At 46.4% G+C, this 20,630-nt stretch overlaps 1 protein-coding gene across 1 annotated transcript in view; it reads right to left on the bottom strand.

The window, feature by feature from the left end:
- LOC144798523 (C-signal-like) overlaps positions 1-20,630 on the bottom strand; it is a 78,808-nt gene that overhangs the window by 35,779 nt on the left and 22,399 nt on the right. Inside the window, exons 2-3 of the mRNA XM_078669445.1 lie at positions 15,394-15,445; positions 5,712-5,899 (exon numbers count right to left, since the gene is read on the bottom strand). Coding sequence (XP_078525571.1) covers positions 5,712-5,899; positions 15,394-15,445 — 240 coding nt within the window. The remainder of the gene's footprint in view (positions 1-5,711; positions 5,900-15,393; positions 15,446-20,630) is intronic.

Raw genomic sequence — 20,630 nt, forward strand, 5'->3', positions numbered from 1 at the left:
ACGTTTACCATTTAACCCCGCAATATTCCAACTCACTAGCCTACAGGAATCCCTATGAGTCTCAGATACTAGGCCTGGAGCTGGTGCCGCATCCAATTGTTGGGCTGTGACATCTATACCCTGATTTGTAACCTCTGTATGTCAATCGCAGTCGTTTAGACCTGACAAAACCCCATATCTATTTCCCATTCCCAATCCCCAGTCAAAGGGAGTGGGCACCTGACCCCATCCATTTGCTGCCGGATTCCACATAGGCTGGGGGGTGTTGGGTCGTAATGACAAATGTTCATTCCCTTGCCTAGACATAAACCCAATACCCTGGCCTCTGTTAACATAACCATATAGGTATTTAGGGCCATATGCATGAACACATTTTCCCATAGACACCGAATGGGAAAAACCCTTTGATGCATCTAGCCCTAGTGTTGTATAGATAGATAGATAGATAGATAGATAGATAGATAGATAGATAGATAGATAGATAGATAGATAGATAGATAGATAGATAGATAGATAGATAGATAGATAGATAGATAGATAGATAGATAGATAGGAATAAACAACACAGTTTTAATTAGTAAAATAACAGTTAAAGGTCTATATGAGCACTCCTTGCAAGAGTACTGAAGGCAAACTAAACATTTACACAAGCAGGACATACCAACACATTTAGTGTACAAGTCTAATTGTAGTCCTCAATTCAAATTTATGCCACTTCCAATATGAGTGCAGTTATAAATGCACTTTAATGTGTGCATTCTCAAATGATGATAACTTTATAGAGAACAGTATCAAATGGACACAATCTAATATGCTGTGACACCGCAGCAGTCAGATAAACAAAAGCCACTGCACAAGGAATTTACATTAGCAGGAGACTGGACCTCATAAAGCTGGAATGTGCCTTGTGCGGACATCAGAAGCAAAATGAAGGGATGGTAGAAAGCATCCTGCTACCACATCAACACAAAGGCAACACTATACTAATGACTAATAAAAAACAAAAAAATAACAATGGCACTGACGTGAACTACCGAGTGTGCACATATATATGCTCCTTGTTAAAGACAAAAGTGCAGTCACTTAAAGTGAAGTTAACCAGTACCTCAAGTACACAGAATCACTGCTCTGTGCTGTATGTATGCTGTAAGGGGTGGAAGCAAAATATGAATGACAAAACAATAACAAATGGATAAAAAGAGATGGATGCATATTATACATACAAGTTTAGGAAAATCAAAATGTTTATTGTTAGTGCTCAGTTTAATGTATGCAATCACTGGAGTAGGGCAGCTTTTTGCACCCAATATATGTTGTGTCCTGTTTGTGTGTGTATGATGGATGTGACAGTGGGGGTCCACCAGGTAAAGGACTTTGGCCATGCCAAGGTTGTGGATGTTTCTAGTTTGCTGCTTAAGAACAGTCACATGGGTCTGAATTTAGCGCTAAACAAACGTTCAGGACTAGAGTATCTTTTCATTGTGACCATTGAGCCTGCATTGAGCTTCGTCCATGCCCAGGTTGTCGATGTGGTTCATTTGAAATTAACAAACCCTTGAGTAGGCGTTCTTTTTGAAGCCAAAATAAGTTGCCTTCTATTTGTGCCTGGTAGTTATGACAGCTGTGCCTGCCAGGCCATGGGCTTCACCCACACAGAGTTTCACTGTGCTTTTGAGTGTGATGTGTGTAACCCACAGCGTCTACGGCCAGTATTGTTCACAAACTCTTGGGAAGGGTGAGGAAACATGCCTCTTATGACTTAGCACATAAACAATGGCCACCACTTTAGTTGTTTACTAATCTTTATCTATTGTTTGGCAAGATTTTTGATAATACACAGCACAGGTATGTGCATGCAGGATAGACACTCAGGGGCTCATTTATGAGACTCCTTGTGGCAAATTTGCACGGCCGGAGCATCACTTTTTTGACGTTCCCACGGCGAAATGTTTGTGGCTTTTCATGCCCTTGTAAATATGTGCCCCTTTCACGCAGAACACTGCGAGAAAGGGGCGTTCCATGGGTGTTGCGGTAAGTGTTCCCACACATCACCCATGGAATCTGAAGCATTCCCAGATTGAAGAGGAATCGTAAACCTGGCAATGCACCAGATTCTAATGCCACCTCAGGGGTAGCGTTAGAGAGGCACAACAAGGAGAAATGTTTTCATGTGTCATTGTTTTTTCCTCTTTGTATGTGTTCTGCACACATAGAAAGAGGAAATCGCCTCAATTGATTGATTTTTAGCAGAAAGTTGTCCCTTAATGCATAAAATCAATCAGCCCTGCAACGCAGGCACCCTTGCACCATCACGCAAGGGTTCTTGCATTGGCGCATGGCAGCCTATTGTGTGCCAGCACAGAGGAAAAGGACAGGAATGTGCTGCATCTCATAGATATGGTGCATTCCTGCCCTTTTCTTTTGATGCAGGGCAGCGCAGTAAGATTCCTTGGGGTGCTGCCCTGCACCAAAACCTTGTAAATTAGACCAACAGTTTTTTTAAAAATAAAAATTCAGCCAACTAAAAAACGAAGTATGTTACATACAATATTTGAGAGACTTTCATTCAGTTGTTCATGAGTATGTCAGGCAATTCCCATGCTGTTAGACCGGTCAGCCTCAGGGTGGTTTTCCCCCAACGTTTTTGTCTTCACCCCTCCTAATTTTGCTGAATTCGTTTTTGTTGGCCTTAGGACACTGCACACATGACCACTGCAAACCAGTGCTACAGTGTTTGTGCTCACTCCCTAAAACATGGCAAAATTGGCTTACTCCTGATTTACATATTTAATTTAGTTATAAGTCCCTAGTAAATTGGTATAATGTATACCCAGGGCCAGTAAATTAAATGCTACTAGTGGGGTGGCAGCACTTATGGTGCCACCCACTTCAGTAGGTCCTTAAAACAATTTCTCTGACTTGCCATTGTAGTTGGTTAACAGTGTTAAATTTTAAAGTGCCAATTTGATTTGGCAAAATAACCACCTTGCCAAGCCATAAACTCTATTTTTCTTAAATATAGTTCACCCCTAACGTAGGTCCTAGACAGCCCTTAAGGCAGGGTGCATTGTATTTAAAAGTCGGTCATGTACTCTTGGTAGTGAAAAACTCACAAATGTATTTTTCCCTATGTGAAGCCTATCTCTCCAATAGTACAATATTGAGTTACCTTATTACCTTAAATAAATGAGAGCTTTTGATTGGGAGCACAAAAAAAAGGCATGTATGATGTCTGAGAATTTGTAATTTAAAACCTCCTTAATGGTAACATTGGCTTTTAACTCACAAGTTTGGAAATACCACCTTTATAAAGTTGGAATTTTCTTGTCCCAACCATTTGGTGCCTGACACCTGTTCCTGGGTCTCATGACTAGGTGTGAGTGGCAGTTGGCCTTTGTATATTCCTTCCAGACAGCCACACAATAGAGGGATTAGGGGTGCCTGAATGGGCCATCTCAGGCAGGCTGGGTGACAGAGTATGGCACAGTCCACCTTACGGATCAATATACTGGGACCGGATCACACAATAGGAACTTCACACTAGACTTTTGTTCCTAAAGCCAGGCTGGAGGCAGGAATTTCCAAGTCGTCTTGACCATGGAACATCTAGAAACTTCTCCTACTTCAAAGGAGTCATAAGGAAAAATAAGACAGTCAGACTCACACTTCAGTTCACTTTGTGGACCTGCGGAAGGACTCTCAGAGGACTGAATGCTGCTGTGGCCTGCTGTGTACTTCAGAAGACTGTTTTACTGCACCAAGAAGGACTACTCTGCTGCCTGAAAACTCTCCAGATGCCCAAGAGGTCTGCCCTGCTGCTTGTGATCTGCACTTTTCCTTGAACCCAGGACTACCAAAGTGATTCCAAGGGCGAGTTGGCTGGCCTCCTAATCAGAGCCTCAAGGACATAAAGGGCTCAAACCATCTTGAACCTGCATCTGAGTGAGTCCCAACCCTCCAAGTGGTGCCCCTCCAGCCATGGACCCTTGGAAGTGGTGCTAAAGGTGGCCAAAAAGCCTAAATCCGAAACTTGGAGCATAGAACATTTTCAACCAAAACGTGTTCAGAGAACCAAGAGGAAACCAGGACTAACCTGCTTGTCGATCCACCCATGGTGCATTGCAGGACACTTGACTTTGCAGTAGCTCTTGCTCTGTTCTTTTCCAAAGCAGCAAATACTGTTCAGCAGCTTGTTGCAGAAGGGGTATCTGGTCTTATGGAGCCCTCGTCAGCTAAGGTCTACAGCCTTTGTCTCTCTGGAGATCTCTGACTTCCAAAAAAAGAGACTAAGTCCAAACTAAGAAATCTTCAATGTGATTTCGGCCAGCGGCTCCCCGACAACTACACCTCCTCCTCAGACAACGTCAGCTGCCTTTGCCCTACTGAACTTTACCTTCGCAGACATTTTTCTGCAAAATTTCTTATAAGGCTGCAGGCAAGTGGAGACTGGGCTGAATCCACTTCTTGTATCCGATCCGCGCTCCAACGCGGTCGGACATAACTTCAGACTTTGCTCTGGTCTTATGCAACTAGATGTCAATAGTTGACACTTTCATCTTTTAGGTGCTAGTTTTCACTTACAATTTTAAATGTTCATCACTCTGGTTCTACTGATTTGATTTTTGTAGCTGTCATGTAAAAAAAATGTATTAAAATGCACTCAATTTTTCTAAATTGGTGTAGGATTTTTCTGGTGTTGTGTTTTCACTTTATTACTGTTTGTGTGCTGCATACACACTTTACACATTGCATTTAAGTTGAGCCTGACTGCTTTTGTGCCAAGCTACCAGAGGGTTAAGCACAGGTTAATTTAGTGACTTTAGTGGTTTACTAAGAGGGATTGTTGCTGGTGCTTGAGAAGGGCTCATATCCTGCTTAACCAATAACCCAATTTCTCACACATTCTTTTTAGAAAATGTCACTGAATGTGGGACCCAGATTATAACTTTTGATAATATTGACTAATACACAATAAATACGGTAAGGTTAAATTTCGAAGGCCATTTAATAATATTGACTAATCTACAACAAATACAGCAAGGGATAATGTTAAAGGCTATTCTCCCACAGTTCCGTGCAAAGTTGTCAAGGGAATAAAGATAATAAGGAGGAAAAAGTGGATTTTGTCTAACTGAACTGTATATGTAACTGTGACACTCTGATATTTATACTTAAGACTCTACAGTTCTCAAGAGCTTCAGATAGTGGGATCACAAGAATTGCAGCTTTGTTTCCCCAACATTCCCTGGGTCTTTGGGATCAAACTGCTTCCTGGTTAGTGTTGGTGCATGCTTGTTTGGCATGGCCCTCGCATTGCACTAAAGCCAAGAACCAGAGGAAGGCAAGCAGGAGTGAGCACCAGTGCTACTGACAGCCTCATCTCACCTCATCTCACTGCCACCCAGCAGAGCCCTGGGCTGCTGAACTCAATAGTCTTCACACACCTGTATTGATGAGAACTGACCTGCTGGCTATGCCCTATTAAAGCAAAGCAGAAGTGTAGAACAATCAAGTCTGTATTGCAAGGAGGGATGGGCAGTGCTGAAGGGGTGTAAAGCATCACCAGAACTTGGTACTCTTCCATACCTGAGTTAAGGTCCACATTCAGGCTAAAGAACAGTTCTTAAGAAACCACAGTTGCTTTTTCAAAACAGGTCTTCACCACCCTCTTAAACTGTTTGAGGATGAGCAGTGCTTTACTGTCTTCCTACCTTGGTCACCAAAAGAGGACCAACCACATTGGTTGTGTACAGATGCATCAAGTCCTCGGCATCCACTGTCTCAAGGGTGCTTGGAGGCATGATCCCGGCATTGTTGATAAGCACATTTAAACCAGCTCCTTTCAGGTGTGCCTCAACTTCTTTCGCAGCTTTGTTGACACTTGTGGGGTCTGTAGCTTCTAAAAAATAGAGCATGAAATCAGTAAAACTGGGCACCCATAAATACTGTATTCCAAACAAAATGGTGGCATCATGTATGAGTCTGTTATTCTTCTGAACAGAGAGTCATACATTTCCACAAGTGATTGGTGCTGACTGGGTTGGCATCATAGTTTTTCTTATACAAAAAGTAAAACACTTAATTGAAGTATCATGTGGATCTTTCAATACAAGCACTTGAAACACTGCACCTTGCCTGCTGCTTTGTTTTTTTTGTCAGGGATCTTTACATTTGAAAGGGTATTGCATGTTCAAAATGCAGGCCCCGTGAGCCCAATTGGTGTTGCGCGCCTGGAGTGTATTATATAGGGGGGTGTCGGTGTATTAGTTAGGGGTGTGTGGGTGTGAGAGAGAAAGAGAGAGAGAGGGCGGGGTGCAAGTTAGGGAAGGTTTGTACTACATTACAGTCCAAAGAAAAGACAAAAACGACATTAAATCATAATTGTTAAAACGTGATTGCACCCTCTATATGTAATTGAAAATGAGCCCGGTCTAGGGCAAAATTCCAGGAGTGCCTTCACACTGAAATAATTGAAATGCCCCCCACTGTTTATTGTCGTGCATGTTGCCTTAACAGGGAGCAACCGGCACGCAGAAGTCCTCCAGAACCCTTAATAATAATAATAATTTTGAAGAAAAAAAACATCTGAGACCTGCCCACAAGAATCCACACCCTGGGCCTGGGGCAGGGACCTCTGATAGCAGTGCAAAAACGGATGCGTTTATTTGGCAAACAAGTCCAGCATGTTGTCCTAGGGCAATAATGACTCTTTAACGCATGTCTGTGAGAGAGAGAGTTGTCCGAGGTGCTCTACCTCGGGCCCAGAGGCATACAAAGAGGGGTCAGAGAGAGTGAAAGTACGGAACGAAAAGCATCAAAACGCGAGTCAATGCCATAGCAGTCAGATACTTCGCTTTGACTTTACTTTAGTACAACCATAAGCGCACGAGAGCGCCTGGGCTCTAAGAATAAGAACCGCCTTTCATCAGTGTGCTTGCTGCCACGGTAAGAATGGAGAATGTCCCCTATTGAGTACTGCACCAGTTATCTGAACATTTTTTACTGTTGTTGTACATCGGTGGCAGATTCACCACGAGGGCCAAGGCTCATGATTGGTATGGGCTGGCCCAACCGGTCCACCCTCTAGAACCGGGCCTGGTCGCCGGCAAGATGGCCGAGTAGAGGTGCCTGACGGTGCTACCGCTGACACGAAAAGATCCATCCTGCCGTAATCCTTGGAACCTCCGCAGGGCCGGACTGAGAACCAAAACCGGCCCTGGCAAAGTGCTCGGCCAGCCCCCTGGGGGTGCAACCGAGCTCTTTGCCAGGGCCGATTGTCGGCCGATTTTGTTACAGGGCCGATTTTGCAGCTATGCTGCAAAAACTGCCCTGTAACAAAACCGTCCCCCAGGGAACCAAAACCGGCCCCCACCCTTGCGGCGCACCGGGGATTGCCCGGTGCCCGCAACTGCCAGTCCAGGCCTGAACCTCCGGCACGAACCCGGTCAAAATACACTACGGGGATGCCAGCACTGACTGTGGTGAGCAGAGGAGTTCCCATCCACGTTCGTGGGATAGGTTGATTGTCCTGCAACGTTGTGACCTGTCAAAAGGAGCCAGCGCCATTCTGAGGGCAGCGTGTTTGGCCTGGGGACGGGCCATGGTAGGGGAGTACTGTGGCCCTGAGGCGCTCCTGAGGCCTGGCCGAGGTGAAGTGGATTGGGTGCCCCGAAGGGCATCCTGAATTCAGCAAGGGGTGTGGATTACCCTGAAACCTCAAAATGGAGAGAGGACAGTGGCCGCAACCTGGACAGAGCTGCCTGCCTGGGGATCGGTAATGTGGTAGGCCAGCCGCTGCGCTGCGTTATTTCATAGCAGTCTCCTGTGCTGCTGCGCTCCCTTCGGGAGACAGAGGAACCCGGACTGCTGCTGCCAAGGTTCCTCCCATAGTGAGGAGACTTCAATCTGCAGGACCAGCGAGTGCCACAGTAGGCCGTGGCGGTGAGCCCTGACAGGTGAGCTGACTGGGGCCATACAGCGAAGTTGAAATGAAAGGCTGTTGGCCTCCTCCTGTAGTCTTTGCCTGGGTGTTTTTCACTGTACCTGTAATTTGACTCTGAGCCAACTTTGAAAGCCACGGTCAGTGGCTGCTGAACTAGAGGAGAGTAGTGAGGGGGTGTACTTTCATAGTATCCTGCTGGTTGGGGTGCACTTTAACAATGGTCTATTCTACTGAGAGGCGCAGCCAGATTGCAGGACAAGCCACTTGGCTCTCACTGTGACTGCTTACTTGGAGGGGCTAGGGTCTATAATTGGCTGAGTGATGCCCTGTTCGGACCTCCTGGGCTGAATCTTAGGTCTGAGGTATTGCAGCGCTGACTCCCCAGGTCTTAGGACATTCTATTTGGCACAAAGCTGTGATTAGCTCACTAAGTGGAACCCTAACCTGGATTGGGGGTGAGGAGCCTTGCTGATGGTGGTTGAGGTGGAACCTGGATAGACCTATTTGGGTCTCTGTTTCACCTATGGTTGGTAGCCGGCGGCAGTTCGCTCTCCAAATTTCAAGATGGTGAAGGAGAAAGGAAACTGAGCAATCCAAACCAACAAAATCCTTAACTATGCCCAGCCGGTGCCTCTGAGACCTGAGGTCTAGGAATTGTTCTTAGAAGGGAACAATGACCAGATATCACAAGCTGTGACATCGACCCCCTCCCTTGCGGATCTTTTGGCAGCAATTCAAACTTAAGGGATGAGATGGTCCACAAAATTGACTCTGTGGCCACTGATGTTAACCTGCTGCTTGCTGATTTACTTAAAGTATCAAAGCGAGTGACCACCATGGAACAGAACATGACAGTTCTACAAGAGGAGCTCCGTACGTTTCAGGACACTGCTATTGGGCTCCACAGACAGGCTGTGCGCAGGGAAGATCGAGTGGAGGATGTGGAGGGGAGGTGAAGGAGGAATAATCTGCGTTTTGTGGGATTTCCTGGAAAAGAGGAAGGTCCATCCACTGAACTATTCCTTGAAGAATGGATCACTACCACTTTAGTACCCAAGAGGCTCTCTAAGTTCTTCCCTGTTGAGCGAGTGCACAGAGCTTTGGTTCCTCCGCTTAGGCCCAGTGCACCACCTCGGGCAATCATAGCCCGGTTGTTCAAATTTAGAGACCGTAATGCAATCCTGCAGACAACTTGCACTTGAGGACCTCTTTTGTTTGAGGGACACCCTATTTCAATTTATCCGGATTACACTCAACGTATGCCGGATCAAAGGAAAACATTCCTGACTGTGAACAAATGCTTAAGGGAACTTAACATGAAATATAGCCTCCTTTTCCCCACTAAGCTGAGAGCGGAGTATCAGGGAAAAGTCTTTTTTTTTTTCTCACCTGCGGAGGTTAGTGCTTGGCAGCACTTTAGTGGAAACTCGGGTGGATGCACGGTGTCCCAGACGGGGTCAACCCAATCCTCAACATCGGTCCGTTATGGCCATGGTCAAAGACGTAAGGCCGCTGGAGGGCAGGAGACACTAGTGCGGGATCCAGGAGAATACAAGCTTGCCCAAATGGCACTCTACGAGATATGTACCTGAGTCGGATATGGCCTCCCAAGAGCAGCAAGGTACCCAATATCCAAATGACAACACCTCCCTCTGAATGTCTGGTGAAGCCCTGTGACTGTTTATCAGACCTGGGATGTTTCTATTGCCCTACATTATTATGACTGTTGTTGATGGGGGTGTCAAGGGCTTAAACATTTTGATCTCTACATTAGGAAAGTTTTGCTCTCCCTGTATGTGTGATTGTAATGTCTCTGCCTTATATATATGTTTAGAATAGGCAGGGGGTCCTAGCCTTAACAGCTTTGAGACCTGTGTAGGTGGGGGGGGGGGCTTCTCCCCGCCAGAGTTAGACGATTGTGAAGGGAGCTGGAGTGTGTTTGCCTTGCACCTTCCCAGCTGCTTGGGCTCTTACGTAGTTTAAACAACAAAAGAGTGTGATTACTGTAACCTCAAAAGAGGGAGCATGGGGATAGATATATAAATCTTTTTGATTTATATAGAAGGCCCTCACTCACCAACCTGGTTGGTGACATGCTTCATCATTGGGCCCCACCGGGAGAGGACGAGTGCCTCCCCGGTGTGCTTCAACACCAGAGTTACTGCGGAGCTGTTTTTTTGTGTAGTGACAAGTGAAAAAGTGATAGTGTGGATTACTTAAAAATGTCTGGATTGTGTCACAGAATTTTATTTTATTGCGTGGTCAATCAGACATATTAAAAACAAAGTGTCGGAAGGAAGCCAAATAAATTGTTCGGCTGCTTCCTCTTAGGTGGGGTTAACATGTTTCTGCCATTAAGGTGTACATTTACCTGCCATTCGTCAGGACCATGAGAATTGAACCTCGGTCGTATGGGCGCGCTAAGGCCCACCCTGACCAGAGGGCGTAAAAGTGAAAAATGCGTGTAAAAAGTGCAGGTTGAAAAAATGTTTTCGTTGGGCAACCTCTAATTTAGCGGAACCTGTTGCACTTGTAGTGTGAGTGATCTTCACACCATGGGGCATATTAGCAAGAACCCTGCCTAAAATTATCGCCGTTTTATCGACAGGAAACTGCCGATAAAACGGCGATAATGGGCTTGCTAATATGCGTTATAGAATTCCAATAGAAGCCCAGGTTTGATGTGCAGGACATCTAACCTGGGCTTCTATTGGAATTTTATAACGCATATTAGCAAGCCCATTATCGGCATTTTATCTGCAGTTTCCTGCCGATAAAACGGTGATAATTTTACGCAGGGTTCTTGCTAATATGGGGTGGAACATTTATGTTGTTTTCCTGTCGACAAACCATGTGGAACGTATTGAATATGTCCATTTTTTGGTGGTGTTTAAACGTATCTGCTTAGTAGCTGTGGGGAGGGTACAGTGGCATAGCTAAGTGGGGGGTGGTCTGCCCCAGGAGGCACTATTTTGGGGGCGACAGCCTTTGTAGTTTATTTGGGGACCGGGGCACTCACTGACACTACTGTCAGTAAGTCTAGCTACGCCCCTGATTCTCTCTCTTTCTGTCTTGCTCCTCACTCAAAACTGTGACTTGAAGAAACGGTTCACAACCTCTCTTTCCTTCTTTCATTTAGTTGCTTGCCTTTGTGAAATGGATCCAAAAAAGAAAAACACTCTTGCAGGAAATGCCCTTTTTTTGACATTCTTATATTCCAAAGTGCAGCCTCGGGATGGAGAGAAATAAAAGGTTTTAAATATGAAAAATAAATTCATAACCAAATAAAAAAGGGTGGACTGGGCCGGATAAGGAGTCCTGAAGGAGACCGGCGTGACCCTCGAATTTGGGGACAGGGTAATTCGGTCGAAACATGTTGACTTTAGCAGTCCTGGGGTGGCTGACGTGAGTCTTTAACCCTCACAGATATACTCACTCCTTTCTATTTTTAATCCTGTCCGTGGGACTCCGGAATAAAAAAAAATAATGTATAGAGTACCCATGAGGCAGTTTTAACATCACTCTCACTGCACTTGTCCTTATCACGTTTTCCCAGTCAGGGTGGTAACACTTTGTACTCACCTTCGGTTTTTGCTCATTTTTGTTTGTCTGTACTGTTTTAAGTTATCCCCATCAAACGTGCATCTTTTTTCACTGGCATTATTCACTTTCACTGCGTCATTCCCTGAGCACCTGTATGTAATTTGACAGATTGAATTAAAATAATTGGATGATTCTAAGCGGTTGTTTCTGATTCATAATATTTCGGCTAGGAGGTTTAGGCTTAAAACCTCTCCCGAAGACCATTGTATTTTTCTTGTGTGTACTAGCCCGGGTCCAATGGTTACAGGGTAGCCCCATAATAATTTTATAGATATAAATCAGACCATCTGTCCTTATGCTTGAGTTTAAATGTTGCAGGATGTAGCATTACACCAGTCAGTGTTTCCATTTCATTTTCACTGGTATGAAAGCTCATTGCTTCTCCAGTACTGTGGCTGTAAAATCAAGGTAGAATTCATTGACCATTCATTTGTATTGTTACTCCTGTTAAAAAAATCCCTTGCTAGCCTGAATGCTACGTAATCATCATCTCTTTAGTTTAGGATTCATGCTATGATTGCCCGTGGAGGCAAGCCCAGTGATGGTCAAGACAGGAGAGAGAAGCTGTCTCATAACAATAACTTCTACATCTTTAATAGTCTACAAAGTGAATCACTGGGGCAGTGCTGGCAGACTCGTGCAATTTGTTACTGCTAAAGCGAGACTCCAAGTCTTCATTCTTGGCACTAAGTTGCAATACAAAGGAGTGGAAATTGAATTTTACCTCGATTTTATAGCCACAGTGCTGGAGTCGCAGAGAGCTTTCCTCCCTTTTCCAATAGCAGGATCATCTTCCCATGTCCTTTGGTTTTGCCTTTTATTTCTGTGATGCGCTATTCTGATATGCCCGACCTTTCCTCACATTTTTCTATCTTGTCATTCATTTTATGCATATGTTGTTGAGGGTGTATTATTTATGATCTATTGTTCACAGACTCGGTTTCGTATCAAGTAGCCAACCTTTTGCTTTTGTTAGTGTTATCGCTAGTCTCAATGTCTGGTTTTGGTAAGCAATTTGCTTCCTCCTTTGAGGGAAGCTTTAGGGATGTTCTGGTCTAAAACTAGAGTTTGGCCTGCTTGGGATCTGAATAGCCCGTTTTCCTGGCCACATTCTGGGTTGCAGGATATAGTTAATGCAAAAAAAATCTATGTAGCAAGAACTCTATTCGATATTGCAGCTGATTCTTCTTACCACTAACAGTGCTTGATAGTACCATGATGGACTTCAATTATTTAACTCAAACATGCACTGTATTAAAAATTGCTTTAGCAGTGAGTGTTAGGAATTACAAGTCTTGCCGCCACAATTAATTTGTATTGATTTACGCCCCCATCAGTCCCTAGCATGGTGCAGGTGCCCCACTGGCACTTGGTAAGCTCCAGCGGGTTTCAGTTTTTCTTTATCCGTGCGGAGCAGCTTCAATAGGCAGTTTAACGCAGCAGACGCTGCCCCATATTTGTTGTTTTTTGTGAGCTATTTTGCACCTACATTCTGGACCTCGCCTGCCTCACCACATGTTTAACTCCCCTCCCCTGCTGTGCTCCTTCCTGTGCCCATTTCTCTGGAACAGACGCTGCTCACTGGTTGTTTTAGGACTTAGTAGCATAACAGAATTTCATGGCAGGTAAGTAGAACCCCTTGTTCAAGCATCCATCTTGGATGAGGGATTTCTGAAGCTAATTAGACAGATGATATTCGTAGCATGTTTTTATGGTACCATACTAAAGGAGGGTCCAGTTATGTGGATGCATAAGAGGCTGTTGATGTGGTTGGGTGTAGTTGGTTGCTCCGCGCAGATATGGTAAGCCTAAGTCAATGTATCATTTTTTCTTGTGTGTGTGTGTCATTGTAATTTCAATATATATACATGGTTTTTAAATATTTTCAATTGCATTTTAAACCAATACAAAACAGTAAGCATGTCACATTTATTTACAGTCGTGCAAAGACAGTTATATACGATCCACATCATAAGACATGTCACCTCCTCCCTTCTTCTGGCCGGGGAGATCTGCGGATCCCTAGCAAGTATCAATTCTAGCAAGGCCTTCCCCCTCATCCCTCGTCTTTCACGAGAGTCTCAGAAACAGGCCCAGTGGCCCCCCTGGCAGAAACATGGTCTGGCCCCAAAGCTGTGGCTGGCTAGTCGGCTCCCAGCCTCCATCCATTCCATAGTATTTTCTTCATTTCCCTCACACCATACGGAACTTCCGCAGGCAGCCTCTCGCTTTGCATGTGAATCTTTCCACCGCCATATACATGTCCATCCCCCTCTTCCACTCCCCTAGCTGGGGAGGTAGCGTCGCCTCCCAGGTGCAGGCCACGTCTTGTTTCGCTACCACCAGTGCCAAGAATGCAAAGATAAGCTGCGGGTGGCTCAGATCAACATCTCTGGGTATGCCCAATAGTATACATTTGGGATCTAGGGGTAATGTTTCGCCCAGTACTTTACTCAATTCTCCCAGTACGTGTACCCAGTATGTTCGGATGACGGGGTAGTCCCAAATAGTATGGTAAAAGTCCCCCTGTGGCTGTCTGCATCTCAGGCAATGCGGTTCGCTGGCTCGGCCCATACGACGGAGTCGAGCCCGATCATAGTACACTCTGTGCAATATTTATATTGGATAAGTCAAAGGCGAGATATAATAGCCACTTCTTTGTGGTGCATCAGGACCGCCTCCCAGACAACTGTTTTTAGTGCACCCAGGTTCTGTTCCCACGTTTCCCTCAGCTTCACCAGCCTGACTGGCATGTTATTATTCTGGGTCCTGTATGTTAGGGACACTGCCTTGTGGGGTATCTGTTCCTGCAATAGGCACCCAACCAACAGGGCATATGTAATTTCAATATTAATTATATTTTAGGTCTGGTATGACAGTTACATCCGTCTGAAAGAGATCATGTAATAAAGAAACAATAACAGTTTGATATGCTTTGGGTCAGCCTCCGTTCAACCACTGCTTGCTAAAAGTCTTGCTCACAATTCGATTTGACTCACAGAACAACTTTGGGAAGGGAACAGGCCAACCCTCTTCCCTAAAATGTTTTGTGGATTCAGGAAGAGGAGCTAGTTCTTAATATCATGGCCAACAGACTCTTTCCTTGGCTATAGTATGCTTCTGTTAACAGACAATGCTTACGTCTGCAGCCTTAACTATAGTCAGGTTACGACAGATCTCATCAGCAGGATGACTCCAAGCTCTAAAAGCACCAGTGTGTCATTTGTTGTCTTCTTTTTTGTGGTTGCATCTTGATTTGTACTTCCTTCTGTGTCAACCTTAAGTTTCATCCTCATCATTGTGTTTAAAGTCTGCAAGCCTCAAGGGAGGACTGGTACTGACTACAGTTTCAGACATTTACAACAGTTACTCTTCAGCTTACACTTACCAATAACATCGGTGTTCTGATGACTCTGCCTTCTGGCCAACAGAATCCTCTAAACATTCAGAGACAGAAACTCCACTCCGAACCTTTCACTTGTCATACCTTCCAATACAGGAGAATTTTAGGAGGCCAAGACACAGCCCAACATAGACAAAGCACGGAAGGTCAGGATAAAACAATCACTTAGACAGCTTTTGCTTTCTGGTGTAGTCAGCGGTACCTCAAGAGATATAGATTAATAGTGGAGCAATATTAATATAGGTTCAAATGATTGTTTAGGAGTCTATGTGAATAATGTACCTTTACGTACAATCTCAGAGAGTTCAGACCTACACAGGAATTTGAAAGTAATTTCAGACATGTAATGCATTCCTTCAGAAATAAATCACTAGTTTTGCTTTCCTGTGCAAACAGTTCTAGAGATGTATCAAAAACAAAGAGGATTGTAGAGCGATACACCTACCTAGCTGAACCACCTTCAAGTTGGAATGCTTGGCCGCAAGTTCATTCAATGCCTAAAAAAATACAAGCAAGTAAAAGTTCATGTTTTAAAGACTAATAATTTCTGAACTGTATTTCTATATATGCATTTTTTTTTAATTTTTTTTAATTTAAAAAACTTTTATTGGCATCAGCACGAATATCCAAAAAACATACAAAAATATATATATAGGTGGAGTGTACATTAGCGGCTTTTTCTATATCTACAGTCCATTTGTGGATGCGCGCTCTTTTCGTTTGTTTTCCCTCAGTTACGAGGAGGGAAGGAAGAGAAAGAGGGGGAGAGAGAGAGGGGGGGGGGGTCTCACTGGGGTTTCCTCAGGTGGTCGTCGAGTGGGCCCCACATGTGTAGTTTGGCGTTGTGTTCTTTCGAGAAGTTGCCTGTGATGTTGTCAGCCCCTCTCAGGAAGGTGACCCAATTAATCCATGTTTTAAAATTTGCTTTGGCTGTGTTCTTCCAGTTTGTCAGGATTATTTTAAGGGCTGCTGTGAGGAGTAGGTCTAGTAGTTCTCTCTCTTCCCTACTTTTCAGGTTCGCGGTCATGTTTTCTGTCGCCAGGCTTACGAAGCTAATTGTTAGGTCGGCTTTGAGCATATCGTTTATGAATGTGTTAATTTGTGTCCAGAACCTCTTGACCTTTACACAGCTGAAGATGAGGTGTTCGAGGGTGCCTTCTTCTTTCAAACCAGTATGGCTTGAGGTTGAACAAGACATCCTGGGAGGGCTCAAGCCAATAGCCCTCCTAACAGCAAACAAACACCCACAAAAAACTAACGCCATACTGAAACACACGAGAGAGGCACTGATGAAAGTAGAAAGACACATGGCGCAGAAGCTGAAAGGCTCATCATGGGAGTCGATCTGGTTCAACACAAAAGTAACCTATCATGGAGCGACACTGCACAACGACACATGGATCGAGAAAGGCATAAGCCTTCCTAACCAGACGGAAGCCAAGCACGGACCGCTGACGTTCCAGAACCTACAGCAGCTACACAACCTCCCAAACCAAGAACTCTACAACTTCCTAAAGATCAAGACAGCCATAACGAAAGCGAACCTACACAGAGGGGAGCCAAGTATCATCAAGTACCTGCAAGTCCTCAACTCAGCAGGTCACCAAACTGCAAGGATCTACAAGCTCCTAAGCCCCTCCACGCTGGCGCAGAACAAGAAGGCCACCAACACATGGGAGATGCTCCTAGGCAGGCAACTGAATGAAATAGAACGAGCAAAAATGTGGAGCGCAGCGACAACAAACAAAGTCACCCCACAACTAGCGCAAACAAAGTATTGGCTATATATGCATTTTTTATGTTTTAGTTATCTGGCCACAAAATTGATATTTTTGTTGTGTGAGCCTTCATCTGCCATTCAAAGAGTTTTTTTTATTTCAACAGAAAAATCATAAATCAAGGGAAAACAACCAAGGCCACTTAGAGGCGAGTTGAACTCAGGGACTCAAGAATATTATTTAAAGGCACAGTTATTTAAATATGATGTTCACATTTGCAACATAAAACAATTCATATTGGTCCTATACTTACCTTTTTACGTATATCCACCTAATATCTGCAACCTGTGTGCTTTAGTCATTGCAAGCTGTAAACTAATGTTAATTTGGCTATTTCCGCACTCAATATATATTATGCCTTTGCTATAATTGAGCATTTACATTATCAATACATATTACAATACAAAAGGAGCAGTACCCCCACTACTGAATCTAAACAGAATTTACATCATACACATATCTCAATGTAGCAACTTTTAAAAACACTCTTATATTTTCCCTTACCTAAATTAGAAACAGCGCCACTCTGGAGGCAATCTTGACAGTTTCAAGCCTAATACACCTAACAAGCATTTTCCATAATCCTTATACCATCTTGTTTAAAAGGTAATCTCAAAAGTTTTTTTCCAGGCCTCGAGTACAGCTGTGCATGTCAGGAGTAATGTTGATAGTGTATCTTGCTGATAAGTACACGTACAATTTAAACATGGTAGGTTCTGTTTGACATTTGCCCCTTTCAGGAAATCTACTAACAGGTAACTGTGCCTACAAGGGATTCTTTTTAGTGCACTTAGTTCAACAATTGATACACACAGCAATGCTAGTAAGATCCAACCGGTAACCTACAGTTGAACAATCAATAATGCAATTTAGCTCATTTTTGTCACAATAAATCTGTCAAAGATACTCTTGAATTTTTCAAAATACAAACTTTTTTGATGAAAACTAGAAATGGTACAAAAGACTAGAACAACACAGACGGGGGGCGTGGCCTGAAGCTGAAGATGGTGGACGTGTAGCCCGAGAGCTCCGTCCGTAATCCTTTACACTAGCGGAATATCCTGCTTTCCCCCACTGCAACCCACCTCATACTTGTACCGGAGGTCTCCGAGGGGGTCATCCTAGAAGCGGAGCGGTGCTTCTCCAGTCCGCCCGCTCTGCTGAAGTTTGGCGCGGCTGTCCCGGAAGCGGCCTACTGCGCAAGGTGAAGCCCCGGGCTCGAGTGGCCGGTCTCCCCGGCCTCCCCATAGCCTCTGGCGCGGTAGGACCGGACTCCGCGCCGGACCACTGATACGGACCCCAGCGGCGGAGGGGGGGTGTCCTGATCGTGCGGTGACCCAGCGGCCCCCGCCTACGCTGCGGGGCCCCACACGGCCATCCTGCTGGGCGCTCTGAGAATCGGGCGGAGGCTCCTTCCACCTAGCTGCCCGTCTGCATTCACGCGGTGGACAGGACGCCCGTTCCCTGCTGCGACGCCCGGGACTGTAAGGCAGACAGCGCCGGACATCAGCTACAAGCGTCGCTTGCCCCGGAGCCCCCCCCCCGACACTGCAGGCCTCATTGGCAGTCCTTTGGCGCCATCTTGTTGCTGGGACTCGGCCAGGAGGAGCTCCCCTGGCCCTTACACAGGTCAATTAGTGAAACCGCGACTGGGATTCCTCGAAGTGCAACGCCCTACGGAGAGCGGGGTGCCCGGCGATGAGCATGGGGCGGTGGGCTGCATGATCTGGCTAACGGGGCGACCGGCCAAGAGTGACGACGGGAGAGTGAGACCCCCTCCCTGCAGGCCTGCCACAGGCCTACTACAACACACTGGCCCAGACCACGAGAGTGCACCTGCGTAAGGCCGATTCATCAGACACTGGCAGCGGGCCACCTTACCTCCTTCAACTGGACTGCGGGAAGCTGTAGTCGACTCTGCACACGGGGCCTCCCCTGGGTAAGCCGCCAATACTGACACCGACGGCGAAGACAGGGATTCTACTCGCTCCCTGCCGGCCCTGGGCCTGTGCTGCTCCCACCCTTGAACTCCACTCCCTGATCCTGCGGCGAACGCGGCCCGGCGCCCGGAGTAGATACGGGAGAAGGCGGCGGCGAGCTACTGTGCCCTTTCCGGCACCACCCCGCTAACAAGAGCCATGGGCAAGCCAAGGGGCAAGACTCGTGAACAGGGCGCTGCAGCGGACCTGCAGTCCACAGGCTCGGAGGACCCTCTGGCCTCCTCCAACATGGACATCATCCCGCCGACTGGGAAAGGGTCCCAGGACGCAAAATTAGACCTTATCCTTAATGAGATACGAGCGACTCGTGAGGCCTTGGAATCGCGTATTGACAATATGGCGACTGGCCTCTCATTACTAAAGGCGGACCATAACAAGTTGGCGGAACGAGTGGCGGAGCAGAAGCTGGCACTGAATGACCTAGTGCCACAACAGACAGAGCATTCCACGAGGCTGGAGGGAGTGGAGAAACAGCTTAAACATCTCTGGGATAAAGTGGATGAGGCAGAAGGACGTGCGCGCCGCAACAACGTTCGCATCTTAGGCATTCCGGAGAGAAGTGAAGGGAGGAACCCCACCCAATTCGTGGAGGACTGGCTACGGAAGCTAGTGGGCCAAGAAGATCTCACTGCACTGTACAGCGTGGAGAGGGCTCATCGGATGCCTCCTAGGCCCCCCAAACCAGGGGCACCCCCTCGTCCCCTGATCGCGCGCCTCCTTCATTTCAGAGACCGAGACACTGTATTGCGTGCGGCCAGGGAAAAAGCACCGATAAGATTTGAGGATAAAAACATTTCAGTCTATCCTGATTTCACGCCCACTGTGCAGCGCGCCAGGTCCACCTTCATGAGTGTCAAACGCAAGTTAAGGGACAGAAATATGAAGTACGCGCTGCTGTTCCCGGCTCGGCTCAAAATCCTGCACGACAACAGATCCCACTTCTCCGACTCGCCAGAGGAGGCGGAGGAATGGATGGAGGTCACTCTGACACCGCCGGCCACACAGGATCCATTTGGGGAGCACCGGGGGGACGGCCGCAACGAGCACGGAGATTCGCCGGGTAGACGACACACCATTCCGGGCCCTGGACTCCACTCCTCCCGTGGACCCCCTGCGAAGGCGCACCCTCCTGATGATCGAGGGACGAGCGACCCATCGTCATCTCGCCGGCAACAGCTCACGGAGGAGGCACTAGCAGCACACGACTCCCGAGCACTTAACGACAGGCACTCCGCAACCACTGACACCCAAACAGAGGTGTCTGGCTCAATGGACAGCTTGCCGCTGTTCCCGAAAATTACAGCCCAAATGGCAGAGGAGTTCTGAATTGCTGGAAATTTGATCCCCACCGGGTGGTAATGTATGCTTGAACTTTCCCCCCCCTCCCCCTCCTTTCGCTAGTGGTGGGTTGCATGGGGAACTCACTTTGTTGAGGACTACCGAGCCTATGCAGACCGTTCAATGACAGTTGACAGAGGCCTGTCACCCCCCGGTATGCACACGGACTCCAATGACTTGTGCCCACGTTGGGCATCACGGTTTGGATCCCGAGCACGTTGGCTTGGGGACCTTTTTGTTAAGGGGTTATCTGTTTCCACGACACACTCACCTTATCTCAACGCAAAGCTGGCATGGGGCCCAGGGAGCTTCACTGAGTCGCACCACATGATTGGATATGGGGCCACTTAATAATTACCAAATGTGCACCTGGAACGTGCGTGGCATGGGAGCAGTCCAGAAAAGACATAGAATTTTGGCCCAGCTCAACCGCAGGGGAACCCAGATTGCATGCCTACAAGAGACGCATTTGAACGCCTCTGAAGCTGTGAAACTGCGCAAAAAATGGAGGGGACAATTATTTGCTACCTCTTATTCTGCGTTTTCAAGGGGGGCGGCGATCTGGT

Source organism: Lissotriton helveticus, chromosome 12, assembly GCF_964261635.1.
Source record: "Lissotriton helveticus chromosome 12, aLisHel1.1, whole genome shotgun sequence".
NCBI lineage: Eukaryota > Metazoa > Chordata > Amphibia > Caudata > Salamandridae > Lissotriton > Lissotriton helveticus.